The sequence below is a fragment of the Rattus norvegicus genome, chromosome 8 (assembly GCF_036323735.1).
Source record: "Rattus norvegicus strain BN/NHsdMcwi chromosome 8, GRCr8, whole genome shotgun sequence".
In the NCBI taxonomy this organism is placed as follows: Eukaryota; Metazoa; Chordata; class Mammalia; order Rodentia; family Muridae; genus Rattus; species Rattus norvegicus.
In genome coordinates, this window is record NC_086026.1 from 122,563,681 (window position 1) to 122,579,921 (window position 16,241).

At 42.1% G+C, this 16,241-nt stretch overlaps 1 protein-coding gene across 33 annotated transcripts in view; it reads left to right on the plus strand.

The window, feature by feature from the left end:
- Clasp2 (cytoplasmic linker associated protein 2) overlaps positions 1-16,241 on the plus strand; it is a 181,403-nt gene that overhangs the window by 8,149 nt on the left and 157,013 nt on the right. For all 33 annotated transcript variants that reach the window (XM_063264756.1, XM_063264733.1, XM_039080674.2 and 30 more), the window contains exon 2: positions 12,282-12,360. In XM_063264756.1, coding sequence (XP_063120826.1) covers positions 12,282-12,360 — 79 coding nt within the window. The remainder of the gene's footprint in view (positions 1-12,281; positions 12,361-16,241) is intronic.

Sequence of the window (16,241 nt, forward strand, 5' to 3'; positions counted from 1 at the left end):
CCTCCATCTCTGTCTGTTCCATTTAGCTTTGGTCTTTCTAAGTAGCCTTGGCTGTTGTGGAACTTGGCTATGTAGACCAGGCTGGCTGGAAGTTGTAGAAATTTGCCTGCCTCTGCCTCTTGAGTCCTGGAATTAAAGGTGTGTACCACTATGCCCAACTTCATTAAGTGTTTAACTCTATTGCTTTCTCTCTTTACTTTTTTTTAGATTTTTTAAAAAATTTTGTTTTATGTTTATGAGTGTCTCACCTGCATGCATGTCTACCATATACATGTTGAGTGCTCTTGGAGGTCAGAACAAGGTATTGGATTCCCTGGAACAGCAGTTATAGATGACTGTGAGGCACCATGTGGGTGCTGGGAGTGAACCTGGGTCTTTTGCAAGAACAAGTGCTCCTAAGCACTGAACATCTCTCAAGGCCCATTCTTTCTCAATTCTCACCTCCCTCTTCATGCCTGCCTTACGGTCCCTTCAGTAAAACACAGTACTGGCTAACTCCACTCTTTCAGTCCTGAACCAGTGCTACCGCAGATCAGTGGGGAACCTCTTCAACTGGCTTAATTTACGTTGCTGAACTCTGGTGGCCCCTGGCACTCACATTATATCTTCTGAGTTCACTCATTTATACCTTTCTCTCCTCAGAGCACACCAGTGTTCTTCCCTCTGCTGGCTCTGTGGTTCCCTCTGCTTCATTCATTTCACTTGTGTGGGCTCATTTGCCTGCCACTTACTCTATAAGATTCTTTCACTAATCTTCTTAGAATTTATCATTTTTCTTAGATTTTTCAATTTTAAAAAAATTCTATGAGCTTTTTTCCAGCAAGAGGAGCATTGTGGGTGTGTGTCCTTTATGAACAACACGTTTTCTTCCTTAGTGGAAGACCATCCATGATTATGAATTAAGCTTACATGATAGCTACAGGTCAAAAACTCTTGTCTGGTTTGCCAATGTCACAGGTAAAGTTCTCAGTTGTGAATCTTAAATCAGGTGTGATCATTACTATTTTACTGTGGGGAACCTCCTGGTCTCACAAGCACGGAGATGGGACAGAGTCAGAAGAAAGGGGAAGAGAAACTGATGGCCTCTGGAAACTCTTTCTTACTGTTCTGTGCTAATCAATGATGGTTTCTTTTCTCTGCAATGCTAATTAACATTGGTTTCTTTTTTTCTGTTGCTTAAGGAACTCACTTGACAGGCTTGGACTCGTTAACTCTTCATGAACCAGTGAGAAAGTAAAAGAAGAAAAAGAAAATTCATCTACAGACACACACACACACACACACACACACACACACACACACACACACGTGTTCTGGTCGGGTCCCACCACCTGTCTCATCAGCTTTACAAGTGTTCATGCATACTTACATACACACACATATAGCTATACATGTATGTATATACACATATACATACATACATACAAACATACATACACATATATACATTTGGATGGGTGGCACAGAGCCCTCCAAGCCACACACACATTAGGTGGGTAGATGGGGCAGAGCCCCAGAAGCCACCACCTTATTGTTTCTCTCGCCTCTTACACCTTCTCAGGCAGAAATTCTTTAGAAGCTGCCTCATAGAGAAGATGTTACACACAAGGGGAGTTACAGAAGGATGTTGATAGTTAAGTTCAAAGCATGTTCCATTCTGTAAGCTCATTATAGGTTCAGCAATAGCTTCACACGGCCTTGATTTATCATGGTGCAAACCTGTGGCTTCATCCATGGACCTGACCTAGAAAGAATGTTTTTCTTTGATCACAAATTTGTCCCAAGTCTATTCCTCTTTTTAGTGTAATTGTGAAAACTTGTATTTCTTATTATGCAGCCTTTACTTACTAGTCTATGAGGAATGGACACATTCTATTTTTGATTCTGACTTTATTATATATTTATGGCAAAACAACTAAAAATTATCTCCAAAAACTTTCTAAAACTATTTAAATAAAATCGGTAATTCTATAAAATCATTGATTAAACATCATTAATTCATGAAAGTTCATCTTCATGTTGATCTGCAGGAAATCTGCCCAATAGGGTGGGCTAATGCCCAGGAATCATTAGATTGTGATAGGGAAAGGGATAGCAACAGTAAGAAGCCATCCTGAGATAAAATATCTGAAGGCCTGCAAGTCAGAGCTTACCTGTCACAGGCCATGCACAAATGGTGGGCCATCTCCAAAACATGTTTTTGCCTAGATGGCTCCTGACATTTTATATAGTTCTTTAGCTCTGTAGTTGACTGACATTTCTGTCAAAAAAAATTTTTTTTTTATTTCATGTGTGTGTGCACACACACACTAACGGATCATCATGTCCTGAGGTCAGAGGAATACTTTAAAGAATCATTTCTATTTCCACTATTGGTTCTGGGGATTGAACCAGTGCTTGGCTAGAAGTATTTTTACCCACTGAGCCCTCTAGCAAGCCTTTGACTGACATTCTGATCTAACCTATTTAAAAGATTATACATTCTACTGAACTGAAACTAGAGCTACGATGACTATAGCATGTTCATTTGTTAATACCAGTGTCGGACGTCGAAGCATTTGGGATGCAGATGGGAGGAGAAAGGGAGAGAAAGATTGATAAGGAAAACAGGGAGATGATCCTGGATACTGAATCTTCTCAGGATAATAGCATTCATTAAATTTGTAATTAAAACTAAAGCGTGAAGATGCTGCTGTGTATCCAGGCTAACTAGATCTTACAGTCTTCCTGCGTTAGCCTGCTATATGCTAGGATTGCAGGCTCCTGCTGCCAGGTCTGGCTTTTTAAAAGTTAAATAGTTGTGTGTGTGTGTGTCTCTGAGTGTGCCATGCTTGTGGAGGTCAGGGGACAGCCCGTAGGAGTTAGTTCTCTACTGGGCTGTATGGTTAAGGGATTGAACTCAGGTTGTCGGTCTTGATTGTAAGTACCTGTTGAACCATCTCCCCAGTTCCTGTCCTGACTTATTTTAAATCTTAGTTTTATGATTTAAGAACACACCAAAATAAAAGCCTTAAAAGTTGGCTTTAATTGATGGATTTAAAAATAGTTCTTGATTTTTGTTTGTTGCAGTTTGTGTTTAGAGTAAGGTCGGAGTAGTCTTGTCAGTGTGTTTATGTTCCTAACTGGGTCTAAATCCGCTTGTTCTGTTTCCAAGAGCAGGGTGTAGCGAAGTGGTACTGCACCTGCATAGATGCATAAAGGCCCTGCCCTTCTGCAAAAAATAAAATAAATAAAATGGACTATTTTTGTGAACCTTAACACTTAAATAAATGAAAGTAATTTTTATTTATGTCTTTGATATGGTTTTTGTTTGTATAAGTTGAGGCCTATTCATTTTGAACGTTGACATCTAATTATAGCAACATTTGTTTAAAGGCTAATCTCTTCCTTGAGGTCCTTTGTGCAGCTGCTAGATACCAGCTAGTTTTTCTCTATTTTGTACTCTGTCTTCTATTTCATGAAACTCTGTGTTCATCTCTTATTAATAACTATATATTTTTTTTTTTTTTGGTTCTTTTTTTCGGAGCTGGGGACCGAACCCAGGGCCTTGCGCTTCCTAGGCAAGCGCTCTACCACTGAGCTAAATCCCCAACCCCAATAACTATATTTTTAAAGAAGTTAATTTATTTTTATGTGTGTGGGTGTTTTTCCTGCATGCGCGTCTGTGACCACATGTATGCCTAGTGCCTAAGGCCAGAATTGGGCACTGGATCTCCAGGTACTCGAGTTAGAGTTGTGAGCTGCTGTGTGGTGCAAACTGGCCTTGAATCTGGGTCATGTGTACAAGCAGTGAGTGCCTTAACTGCTGAGCCATCTCTCCAGTCCCAGCTCTCTTTCTGGATTGCTGTAGCTTCATATAAAGTCTTGAAATCATGTGATTTGTTAGCTTGTTTTTAAGTTTAGTAGTGTATGTGTAGCCTGCTCATTTACCTTTTCATCGTAAGACCAGTTTAGGTCTCTGAACAAATCCTCCTGGCGACTTTGGGATTGCTTCCTGCAACCTTGAACTTCCTTAGCTCATCTTGCATTATTTTATTAGCATTTTGTAATTTTTGTGTGTTGACTTTATATAATTGTTATAAGTATTTCCCCCGTGTGTTAGTTATTTGTTCTGTGACAGAATACCTAACAGGAGCAATTTCAGGGAGGAAGGACATCAGTTCATCTTGGTCTGGAAGGCATGGAAGCTGGGGCTGTTCTGTTTATGGCAGTGGGAGCTTGTGGTGTGGCTTCCTCATGTCCTGGTGGGTCAGGGAGCATAGAGTCCAAACCAGAAGGAGGGAGGGAGGGAGGGGAGGAAAAATGGGGTTGGGGTTGGGGACCGTCTCCCGCAATTCATTGCTGCTACATGGGCTGTAATCCCAAAATGTCCATACACTCTCAAAGCAGTGTCATCATCTGGGGACCAGTTGTTCAGACACTTGACTTTTTGGGGTCCATTTGACATCCAAACTGTCATTGGTTTTACTCCTCAGTTTTGAGTGCTAGTGTGTAGAAGAATCACTGTCTGTTTTGTAGCAGGCTCTCACGCTGCAGCATTCGTGCTTTAGGATTTTGGGTACTAGAATCATGGCAGGGATCCTCACAGGCTTGTGTTTTGTTTTGTTTTGTGATAGAATCTAAAGCTTTTCCTGATTGTCCTGTTACTTGCTATTCAGATTAGTAGAGATCCACCTGCCTCTGCCTCTGCTGGGACTAGAGGTGTACGCCACCACCATGCCCAGCAGTCAGTTTTTATAACAACCTTTAATCTCAGGGCTTTACTGAACTCATTGGCTTTAGTATTTACTTATAGCAATCATTTTTAGTGATTAAGTACTTAACTTATTTTTGAGATATGATCTCTTGTAGCCCAGACAGGCTGTGAATTCTCTTTGTAGCCAAGGGTGGTCTTGTGTTTTTTCCTTTGTTTTCTTTTTTTAGGACCGTGGTGGTAGTTTTATTTGTTGGTTTGGTTTTTGGCTAGCTCTGATTCTTTTTTGAACGCATTTTGCATACTGAGTGCTGGGATTATGAGCATGCCATGGTGCAGTGCTGAGAATCTCATGGAAGGACTTGTACGTACAGTCAAGATTGCAACCCCAGTCCTCCTGCTTTGTTTTTAAAAGTTTTTGTATTACTATTATGATGTCGATGTGATGATGTGTATTGGTTAGGTTTTTTTTTCCTTTCTTGTCAACTTAACCCAAACTAGAGTCCTCTGAGAAGAGGAAACCTCAATTGAGAAAATATCTCCATGAGATTGGTCTGTAGGCAAATGAGGCATTTTCTTGATTAATGATATGAGAGGGTCCAGCCCACCGTGGGCATTGCCACTTCTGGGCAGATGGTCCTGTGCTATATATATTTTAAAAAGCAAGCTGAGTGAGTCATGGGGAATAAGCCAGTAAGCAGCATTCTTCCGTCTCTGCCTTTAGATCTCTTTCCTTTCTTTCTTTCTTTCTCTCTTTCTTTCTTTTTTTTTTTTTTTTTTTTTTTGGTATGGTCTTTCTAGCCCTGGCTGTCCTCGAACTCAGTATGTAGAGAAAGAAGGCTGGCCTCAAACTTAGATTCAACTGCCTCTGCCTCCCGAGTGCTGGGATGTACCACTGTGGCCAAAGGTTCCTGTCTTGAGTGTCTGCCCCAGCTTGCCTTCATGATAGACCACGAAGTTTACAGTATAAACGAACTATGATGGAGTAACGCCCCCCCACTATTCCTCCCTAAGTTGCCTTGGTCATGGTGTTTATCACAGCAACAGAAACCCAACTGGGGCTGTGTGTGTGTGTGTGTGTGTGTGTGTGTGTGTGTGTGTGTGTGTGGTGCAGAGATGGGGTACTGTGCTGGTGGGGTGGGAAGAGGACATATGCCATTGGTGTGCGTGTGGAGACTGAGGACAACTTAGTGCTGGCGGCTTTCTCTGTGTGGGCTCCAGGGCTGAGCACAGGGTGTCTGTCTTACACAGGGCTTTACCTGCTGAGCCAGTCTCCTGCGCCCTCTCCTCTTTTTTACCTTTTTTTTTTTTTTTAAATAAAACATATTTTGGATTATGTTTTATTTTTTTGAAACAGTGTCTCACTATGTAGCCTTAGCTGGCCTGGAACTTTCTGGGTGGACCAGCTGGTTTATGCTTCCCCAGGTTTCCATATGTATGCAGAAACTGCATATTTATTCATGTATGTTGTCTGGGTGTTTCTCCATGCTGCTTGTCGTGACAGCATATGTCTTTAATTCCAGCATGGGGCGTGGGGAGGCAGAAAGAAGAGAATGGTCTCTGAGTTCAAGGCCAGCCATGTCTACAGAGTGAGTTCCATGACAGCTGGAGATACAAAGAAGCCTTGTTTCAAAAAACAAACAACAAAACAAAACAAACAAACAAATCTTCCCCCATGTAGTGTTGTTCCCCATGTATCCTCCATGTCTGCTGTTTTCTACCATGTTCAGTTTGTATGGTTCTGGAGATTAAATCCAGGGCCTTACGCATGCTAGGCGAACCCTTTACCAACTGTGCAGTGCCCTGTTAATCTTATTTTAGAAGGTCATTTTGTGAAGGTTCATCTTTGGTCCTTTTGGTCACCAGTCAGCTTCCCAGGCCTCTGCTAGGGCCTGAGCCAAGGCTTCTCGTGTTCTGGGTAAGGGCTGTCACCCTGTGCTGTAAACACGTTAATCATTGGTTTAAACTTAGGCTTCAGACCTATACATTGTATTTTGTTTCTTGATGGTTTTGCTCTTGATATTGGGGTCCAAATTCCCTATCTTTTGATCTTTTTCCTGTGCCTCATACTTCTTAGTTGAAAGTTGCAGAGTTGAGAAATTTAAGACTAAACTGAATCGTTTCTTTCATTGAAGTAGCACCTTTTCCTTCTGTTAAGCTTATAGTATAGAGCTGTATAATCAGTGTAGTCAGGAGTTAAGTTAGGTCTGTGTGCTGTGTTTGTTGTTGATTCCTGTTTGCTTCTGGTTCCCCTGAGTTACCTTGATGATGGGTTTTCTTCCGTATTCTGATGAGCCCTCTGCTTGAATCCATGTTTCTGTAATGCTCCCTTCCCTGTGCTCTCGCTTCGTCTTGCCAGCCTGATTGTGAGGTGTGGGACGGCGGACTGTGCCAGGAACATTGGTATGGTTGAGCCGGATCCTGCATAGCATCGCTTGTCTCAAGGATTAAGCCATGCATGTCTAAGTACGCATGGCTGGGTACAGTGAAACTTCGTGTGAATGGCTCATTAAATTAGTTATGGTTCCTTTGTCACTCGCTCCTCTCATGCTTGGATAACTGTGGTCATTCTAGAGCTAATAACACACCAATGGGCACTGACGCCCCCCCCTCAGGGTGGGGAATTCATGCATTTATCAGCAAAAATCAACCTGGCCGGGGTGAGGGGCGGTGATGGGGGCTTTGGTGACTTCAGATAACTTTGGGCAGATCTCTGGCTCCTTGTGTCGGTAATGACCCATTTCAACATCTGCCCTATCAACTTTAATGGTAGTAGCTGTGCCTACCATGGTGACCATGGGTGACAGGGAATCAGGCTTCCATTCCAGAGAGGGAGCCTGAGAACCAGCTGTCACATCCAAGGAAGGCAGCAGGTGTGCAAATTACCCACTTTCGCCCTAGGGAGGTAGTGACAAAAAATAACAATACAGGGGCTGGGGATTTGGCTCAGTGGTTAGAGCGCTTGCCTAGGAAGCGCAAGGCCCTGGGTTCGGTCCCCAGCTCTGAAAAAAAGAACCAAAAAAAAAAAAAAATAACAATACAGGAGTACTTTCCTGAGGCCCTGTAATTGGAATGAGTCCACTTTAAATCCTTTAACGAGGATTCATTGGAGGGCAAGTCTGGTACCTTCTACGTGGGGCATACCCTGCTGGTGACCCACACAGAGCCCCATCGGAACTCCAGATTAAGCAAAGACCCAGACCTTCCTGCTCTAAAGGCAGACACTCTGTCTCCTTCCCATTTTTGTTTTCGGGCAGAGCTACTGCACTGACCTGTTCCAAATCCAGACAGTCCAACTGACCATTTACAAAAACTCCGATCCACACTCTCCTCTCCCTGCTCCCCACTCCCTCTGGCCCCACCAATACTGTGCCACCAAGTCCCTGTGCTTCTCTTTCCACTCTACTTTTAGGGTGTACAAAAACACCCCACCCCCACCGCCTTCTAGCAGTACCAGCCAAGGAAAAACATGCAGGAAGAAAAAGGGATACCTGCCTGTTAGAGCAGATAGCCACAGCCACAGCCATAGCCACAGCCATAGCCACAGCCATAGCCACGGCATGGCAGAGCAGGCCCTTCCCCCTTTACCTTGGGGAAAAGAGCCCACCAGAGCAAGGACTATAGATGAGATCTTGCTGCTGAGAATTTGAAACAAAAACCATACCTGTAACCTTTAACATAAAATTTTCATACTTCTTTATTTAAATGTTTATTTTTCTCCCTAACAGGAACACCTGAAATAATGTTTGTGCCTTCAAACTAAAATTGTCCTAAAATTCATATTTAATCTACTCCTATAGGTCAAACTGACTACATTAATAACTATTATTTAATCCTTAAATAACAATGTTTTCTTTTACAGGCAAACTGCTACTGCCTATCCTAGACACATAGTTAACATGGGATTTTCTTCCTCAGCCATCCAAAGCAGATAAATTTCCAATTCTTCCCTCTGCTTTCCTTAATACAATACAGGCAGCTGCTCACTTGAAGGATTCCCTCCAGGACTAAATTCTTCACCACCCTTGCCTTTTTTCTAGGACCATTACAACAGGCTACGCTATACTCCCAGCAAACTGTTACACCACCCACCCTGTGCAGACACCCACTGCTGGGGTTCTGCTCACCTCTTATTAATCTACAAGTTAATCTCTACAAAAGGGAGAAAGAGAGCTGCCGCCTCGGGCCAGATGGGCACTGACCTGCCACCTCCTAGGACCTGCCTGCGGCAACAAAGCTGCCTTCGTCCACACACAGCATCTGAAGACTTCTGAGACAAGCATGCGCTGACAGCTTCCGGACCTTCCAGCCACAGATGAACTCTCTTACCAGAGCCTAATGGCTACCGAGCTTGGGGAAACTTACATGATGTCTATATAGATAAATCAAATGTTGTTTAAAACCGATGTTAATACTCTCACAAACTCTGTACAGACTCACTCTCAGTTTCAATTTACTGAACAATTAATCCAATAATCCCTTGTCTTTCTAGCCCCTACCCCTCTGGCTTATATTGTGTTTTATTTTGATGCTTACACTCCAACCCACCCCAGATTTTCACTGTAGATAACATAAGAGACACTCACTCCAATGGCATCTCTCCTTTATAAAAGAGAAGAGGAGTTGTGGGGCAATGGATTGTGCCAGGAAACTCGGTAAGGTTGAGGGGGTTGGAAGCCCCAGAACCTTTGAGAGGACAGTAGGAGCTTCACCTACTTCCAGCCAGACCCCTTGACACGTGACCACACTTCCTACATAGGATTGTGACCTATGGTCACATAGATCAGAACAGTTCTCCATGCTAAGGAGATATCTAGATGGGCCCTGAGAGTTTAGCCAGTAAGCTTCTCTGCCTGAACATTCCTTCCTTCAAAAGGTATTTAATCTCTGGTCTACCTTGAGATTGTATGCACCCATTTTCCACAATGAACAATCAGTAAACAGTTTGAAACCAAGGACTGTCTTTTATCAAAAGCATGGAGAAAGCCTTTGTCTGCAGAGCCACTTTGCCTGAGTCTCCCTTGGAAAGCCCCTCGGAGCTCCCTGACAATCTGCTAAGCTAAGGACAACTGCCGATGAACTAAGCCAGAAGGCCCCTCTCCTCATCCGGGGGACCCAACTCTGTTCCCAACTCCCTGAGACACAGGATTTCCAGGAGTTTTGGAGCCTCTGGTCCCAGGCTCCTCATTGCAGGCTGGCGGACCCCTTACCCTATGACCCTCCATTCTCAACTTCTCTGCACAGTTTCCAGTGGGGACTGGACACTTGGGAGTCAGGGAACCCCAGCTTAGGCCTCCCACATCTTTGGCTGCGTTTTCCTACCCCCTGAGCAGTGTATTAGCATTTTCCTCAAGCCTGGCACCAAGAGCAGCACAGGGTAATCTAGGGCTCCTTGTGTAGTCTGCCTGGCAGCATTCCTGTACCCTAGTGGCGAAACCGCAGTATAGAGTCAGTCTTTGGAGGCTCTTTGCCCTTGAGCCTTGTGGTGAGTGAGTGAGGTTGTGTCAGAAACAGTCACCTGGATAGTGTGCTTGAGGACGGCTTTCTGTCTCATAGCGGAGTAGACAGCCAGCTTTGGATCTGCTCCTTCCCTCCACTACAGTTTATTCCCATTGGATACTGGATCTTCTTCCCCCAGGACTTCAAGTTAAGTTCTTCTTTTCTAGAAGACAAGGGGACTGAAAGCATTACCTTTACTGTGTAGGCCATACTGATCTCCAAGACTTCCACCAGCCACAGAGCCTTCTCTAATCTCCCGCCCTCCCGCCTAGCTATGGGTCTTAACTATCAAGTAATCTTGTTTTTGGGTGCAAACTGGGGCCTCTGAGTGGGTATGAACTCCTGCGTCTCTGGCTATTTGAGAGATTTTATACTAAGTGCTGGACACAAGGCTCAGCAGTTAAGAGCACAGGCTTCTCTTCCAGAAGACCCAGGATCAATTCCCAATACCCACAAGGTGGCACAACTGTCTGTAATTCCAGTCCCAAGGAGCTCTGAAGCCCTCCTCTGCCCCCATGGGCACAGCATCATGGATGTGGTGCACAGACGTTCACAGGCAAAACATCCATGTACACAAAAATAATAAAATGCTCAAAAATATTTTTAAAATTTTCTATACTAGTCTACACTCAGATTATTAGCAGTTTGTTAAATACAATGGAATTCTTCCTACCCATTCTTGTCACTGCAGCTTCATTTTCTCCTGTCACTTGTGGACGTTTTGTTTGTGTCTGTCTGTCTTTTTTTTTTTTTTTTTTAAATATGATATCTGACTGGCTAGTTTACACAGTGATTCTCAATCTGTGGGTCATGATCCATTTGGGAGGTCCAACAACCCTTTCACAGGGGCCACCTAAGACTATCAGAAAACACAGATACTTACATTATGATTCATAATAGCAAAATTACAGGTACAAAGTAGCAATGCGGATAATTGTATGGGTGGAGGTCACCACAGCACAAGAGTTGTAGCATTAGGAAGGTTGAGAATCACTGCCCTACATCCTCAGTTCTCTCATGCATTCAAGAACAGTGTTCCAGTCTCTACTCTCCAGACAGAAATGGGAAATCCTTTGTTATTAACTTGTATTACTGAACTGCTCACTGTTTAAATGTATTGCAAACTGAGAAGTGAGTTGCAGGTATGGTCACTAAGCCTTTGGTAACCGTCACCCATTTTATCCGTTATTAATTTAGTGCACTGAAACACTACGACCAAAAAGCAAGGTGAGGAGGAAAGCATTTACTCTGTTCTACTGTATGACATCACTCTTCATCACCAAAGGAAGTCAGGACAGGATCCTGGAGGCAGGAACTGGTGCAGAGGCCATGGAGGGTGCTGCTCACTGGCTTGCTTCCCTGACTTGTTCAGCTTGCTTTCTTATAGAACCCATGACCACCAGCCCAGGGATGGCACCACCCACAGTGGGCTGGGTCCTCCCCCTTGATCGATAGGTGAGAGTGCCCTTTCGCTGGATCTCATGGAGGCATTTCTTCGACTGAGGCTCCTTCCTTTCTGATGACTCTAGCTTGTGTCAAATTGACACACAAAACCAGCCAGTACACTCTACATTTATAAATTGTTATTATTGATGTATTTGAGAGTAGAATCTCCAGTCTTATGATTACCTACCTGTAAATATATCAATCTCACTAAAAAAATTTTAAATTTATTAAATTTTATTATTTTTTGATACATGGGTGAAACTCAAAATGTATAAAATATATAGATATATAATGTTTTTATATATGCATATGTATTTGTATGTATGTGTGTATACATGTATAATACACATGCATATATAATGTACATATATAAATGAATATATAAATACATTTTGAACCAGGGTCTCACTATGTGCCCTTGGTTGGACTGGAACTCACTATGTGGGCCAGGCTGGCCTTGAACTCATAGAGATTCTCCTGCCTTTCCCTCCTGAGTGGTGGAATTAAGGGCCTGTGCTACTATACCCAGCTAAACTTACTTTTAAAAATTTTAGTAATATGTGAAGATTGCTGTATATTAAGTATTATATACTGATAAGATATGCATCAGTAATTTTTACTTATTAAATCTTTCTATTTGTAGGTATCATTATTAGGATTGGAGATTTTAAGTGCCTTTGTGGATAGATTGTCAACACGATTTAAATCTTACGTAACAATGGGTAAGTTCACTTTAACAATCATCATAGAGTTTGATATAGTGACTTTTACTTGTAGTTTTTGTTAACTAGAGTGAATTTTTGTAAATTTAGAAAAAAATATAGTTTGGGGATTGGAGAAATGGTTCTGTGGTGAAAGCGTTTGTTCTTCAGAAGGCCTGCGAAAGGCCGGTGTTAGTCTCACCACTCAGAACAGGGGTTCACAACCATCTGTAACTCTAGTTCCAGGAGCTTCCGTGCCCACTTCTGGCCTCTGGTCTTTGACAGTACTTGCACACACACGCGCACACACACACACACACACACACACACACACACACACATACACACACATAGCACACACTTATATATAGACATATTAAAATCAAGTAAATGCAATTAATTAATTAAAAATTTAAAAAAATATAATTTTGAATAACCCGGAGACATTTTAATTTACTAGAAAACCTTTAAAGCTTCTTAAGCAGGTAATTCTGCAGGAGGTATACAGCAGAAACAACAGGACTGCACAGCATCCTGGATGCTGTTAAGTATTTGTGCCATGTCCTCATCTTTTTTAGTGTCATCTCTCTGTAAAATGACATTTGTAATATAAACTACATGCTATGGGTTGGTTTTTGTTGTTTTGAGACAGTCTCACTCTGTGGCCGTGGCAGGCCTGAAACTTGTTCTGTATGTGAGCCTGACATCCAACTCACAGAGATCCCCTGCCTCTGCCTCCCAAGTTCTGGGATTACAGGCATGCGTCACCATCCAGGCTACATTGCTAGTTTTTTTTCTTTTTTCTTTTTTTCGGAGCTGGGGACCGAACCCAGGGCCTTGTGCTTCCTAGGCAAGCACTCTACCACTGAGCTAAATCCCCAGCCCCTGCTAGTTTTTTGTTTGTTATAAAACCTAAGTTTCTAGTTATTCATGTTTAATCATTAATTAGTATTTCCCTCCTTAGTATTAAGATAAAATTTTTACCGTCAGTCTTCTGCTTAAAGTTCATGGTAGGTGTTTAAAAAATCCATGCTTTAAAAACATGTTTTATGTATTTGAGTGCATAAATGGGGATTTTAAAAATTAAAATTTTGAGGCTGTGAGAAATTGATTCTAAGGTGTGTCTGATTTTCTCTTATGTGTAATTATTACTTGAAGTTGTATTGCAACTTCCTTCTGTCTAGGTCCATGGAGCTTTTCTTTGCTTTTCTTTCCCTTCCTCCCTCCCTTCCTCCCTCCCCCCTTCCTTTTTTACTTCCTTTAAATAAAAGGTCTCCTCTCTGTGTAGCTCTGACTGGTCTAGAACTCACTGTTTATCTCAGGCTGGCCTTGAGCTGTTCATACAATCAAGAATGGCTTTGAATTTTAAATGCCCAGGCCTCGTGGATGATGAGCACTGCCTCTTCCCCAGGCCTCTTCATGCTAAGCATGCCTTTTCTCTATTGCCGACTGTCTTCACCTGCCAGCTTCCAGTAATGACACAGAGACTTTATTCCTGAATTGTTTATTTATTTCTGAGTGCTTAGGCCTTATAGTTTAGGCTCGTTCCCAATTAGCTTGTATAAGTTAATTTACTCTATTTATTCTAATAGTTCTTCCCTTTCAGTTCTGGCGCCTGTTTCTTCCTCAGCATGTCTTCCAGCAGCATGCCTGCCTGGTTCTTTCTCACACTTCTGTCTCCTTTCCTTTCCTGCTTAGGTATAGGCCATCAGCTCTTTATTAAAGCCAATCAGAGAATGCCTTAGGTAGTCAAACAAACCTTCACACAATGTACAAAAAGATCACACCAACACTTTCCACCTGAGCCTTCAGCATGGGCTTTCTCATTCATAATTCCTTTCATCTTTTTTGTTATTTAACTGAGAATATTGACTGCAATATTGCAAGGCTGAAATACTGCACTGAAATTGGCACACGTGGCATTTCTCGTCTCTCTATGGTTGTGGGCATGTTTGTGATCCCCTCAGAGATAGCAGTTTACACTGAAGTGTACTCTGGGTACTCGTGTCTTACGAATTTTTCAGATCCAGGGTATACTGACAACTCACTGAAGCATGATGGACTGGAGTTGTCACTGAGGTTGAATAGTGTTCCCAGACACTGGAATGGTGTTTCCTTTACATACATGTGCCTTCTCCCTTCTCAGTTATCTTCTACACAATCTTGAGCAAGAATTCTCCACTATAGTTTAGCAAAAGCCTGCTCACTTATTTTTTTAAAATTAATTTATTTATTATATATAAGTATACTGTAGCTGTCTTCAGACACACCATCAGATCCCATTACAGATGGTTGTGAGCCACCATGTGGTTGCTGGGACTTGAACTCAGGAAGAGCAGTCAGTGCTCTTAACCGCTGAGCCACCTCTCCAGCCCTCCTGCTCACTTGTTTGGATGACCTTAACTTGCATGTGCTGTGCTCTTTCATTTGCAATACCTCCTGTTCTCTGTAGTTCTTCCCTTCTTGGTATCTCAGAACTTTTCAGGTTAATTCTTTATACTCTAGACTTTTCTTTATAGTTTTTTTTGCTGTTAAGTATATTACACATAATATATTAATATTGTATATTAATATATCACCTATATTACATTAATATAGTATCTTATTTATGTATGTAATATTATATATAATATATAACGATATAATAACTATTAATTACATTTCATTGGCTCATGCTTTTTTTTTTTTTTTTTTTTTCCTTTTTTTCGGAGCTGGGGACCGAACCCAGGGCCTTGTGCTTACTAGGCAAGCGCTCTACCACTGAGCTAAATCCCCAACCCGGCTCATGCTTTTCATTTGTGTTCCCACTTCACATGTACACCCAGCCTTACTGCAGTGTACAGTTTATTCTTTTAATCTGTTACTTCGGCAGATTTCCTGTTAGTGACCATTGTTTTACTTTGAAGATCTTTTGTGAATCTTTAACTTGTTATTACATGCAAGCTTATGTAGTAGGATGAGAAAATGTGACCTTATTTTTTTGCTGCCATTTATTGGATGCCTCCTTAAAGTATTGATTATGTCTGTGAAAGAGTATCATCACATATTTCTGACTCAGGGTAAATAGAATGTCTGCATGCTCTTCAGGAACTGGAGAACTTCAGATTTGCCTTTCACAAGTCTCAACCAGATTACCTGACAGTGGCTCAGTGGGTAAACCTTGCTTCTCAACAAGCCTAGTGACCTGAGTTCAGTCCCCAGGTCCCACATGGTAGAGAAACCTGACTTGTTCAGATTGTCTCTAACTCCATACACATGACATGGCACATGTTCACCCTCCATACACAGCAGAGAGTAAATAAATACAGAACAGTTTAAAAAGTCTCTCTATAAAAGGACAGGGTTGAATTAAATTGGGGCCTAATGAACAGTGTGTGTGTGTGTGTGTGTGTGTGTGTGTGTGTGTGTGTGTGTGTGAGAGAGAGAGAGAGAGAGAGAGAGAGAGAGAGAAAGAGAGAGAGAGAGAGAGATCTCCTGGAAGAGGATTAACAGACAGTTGTGAGCTACCAAGTGGATGCTCAGAATTGAACCTGGGTCCTCTGGAAGAGCAATCAGTGCTCTTAACCACTGAGCCGTCTCTCGAGCCTTAATGAACATTCTTTTTTTTTTTTTTTTTTTTTTTTTTTGGTTCTTTTTTTCGGAGCTGGGGACCGAACCCAGGGCCTTGCGCTTCCTAGGTAAGCGCTCTACCACTGAGCTAAATCCCCAGCCCCTTAATGAACATTCTTTAAACCTTCCTCATTCTCCCAGATCCTTCTCAACTCTTCAACTTTTCTTTCTTCTTCCTTAGAAAGTGAACAAACAGAAAACAAAACAAAAACACCCAAAGAAATACTACAGGAAACATACACAAACTCATAGAAATACAAAACTGGAAGTCACTGTAGAAAGCAGAAGAGTAA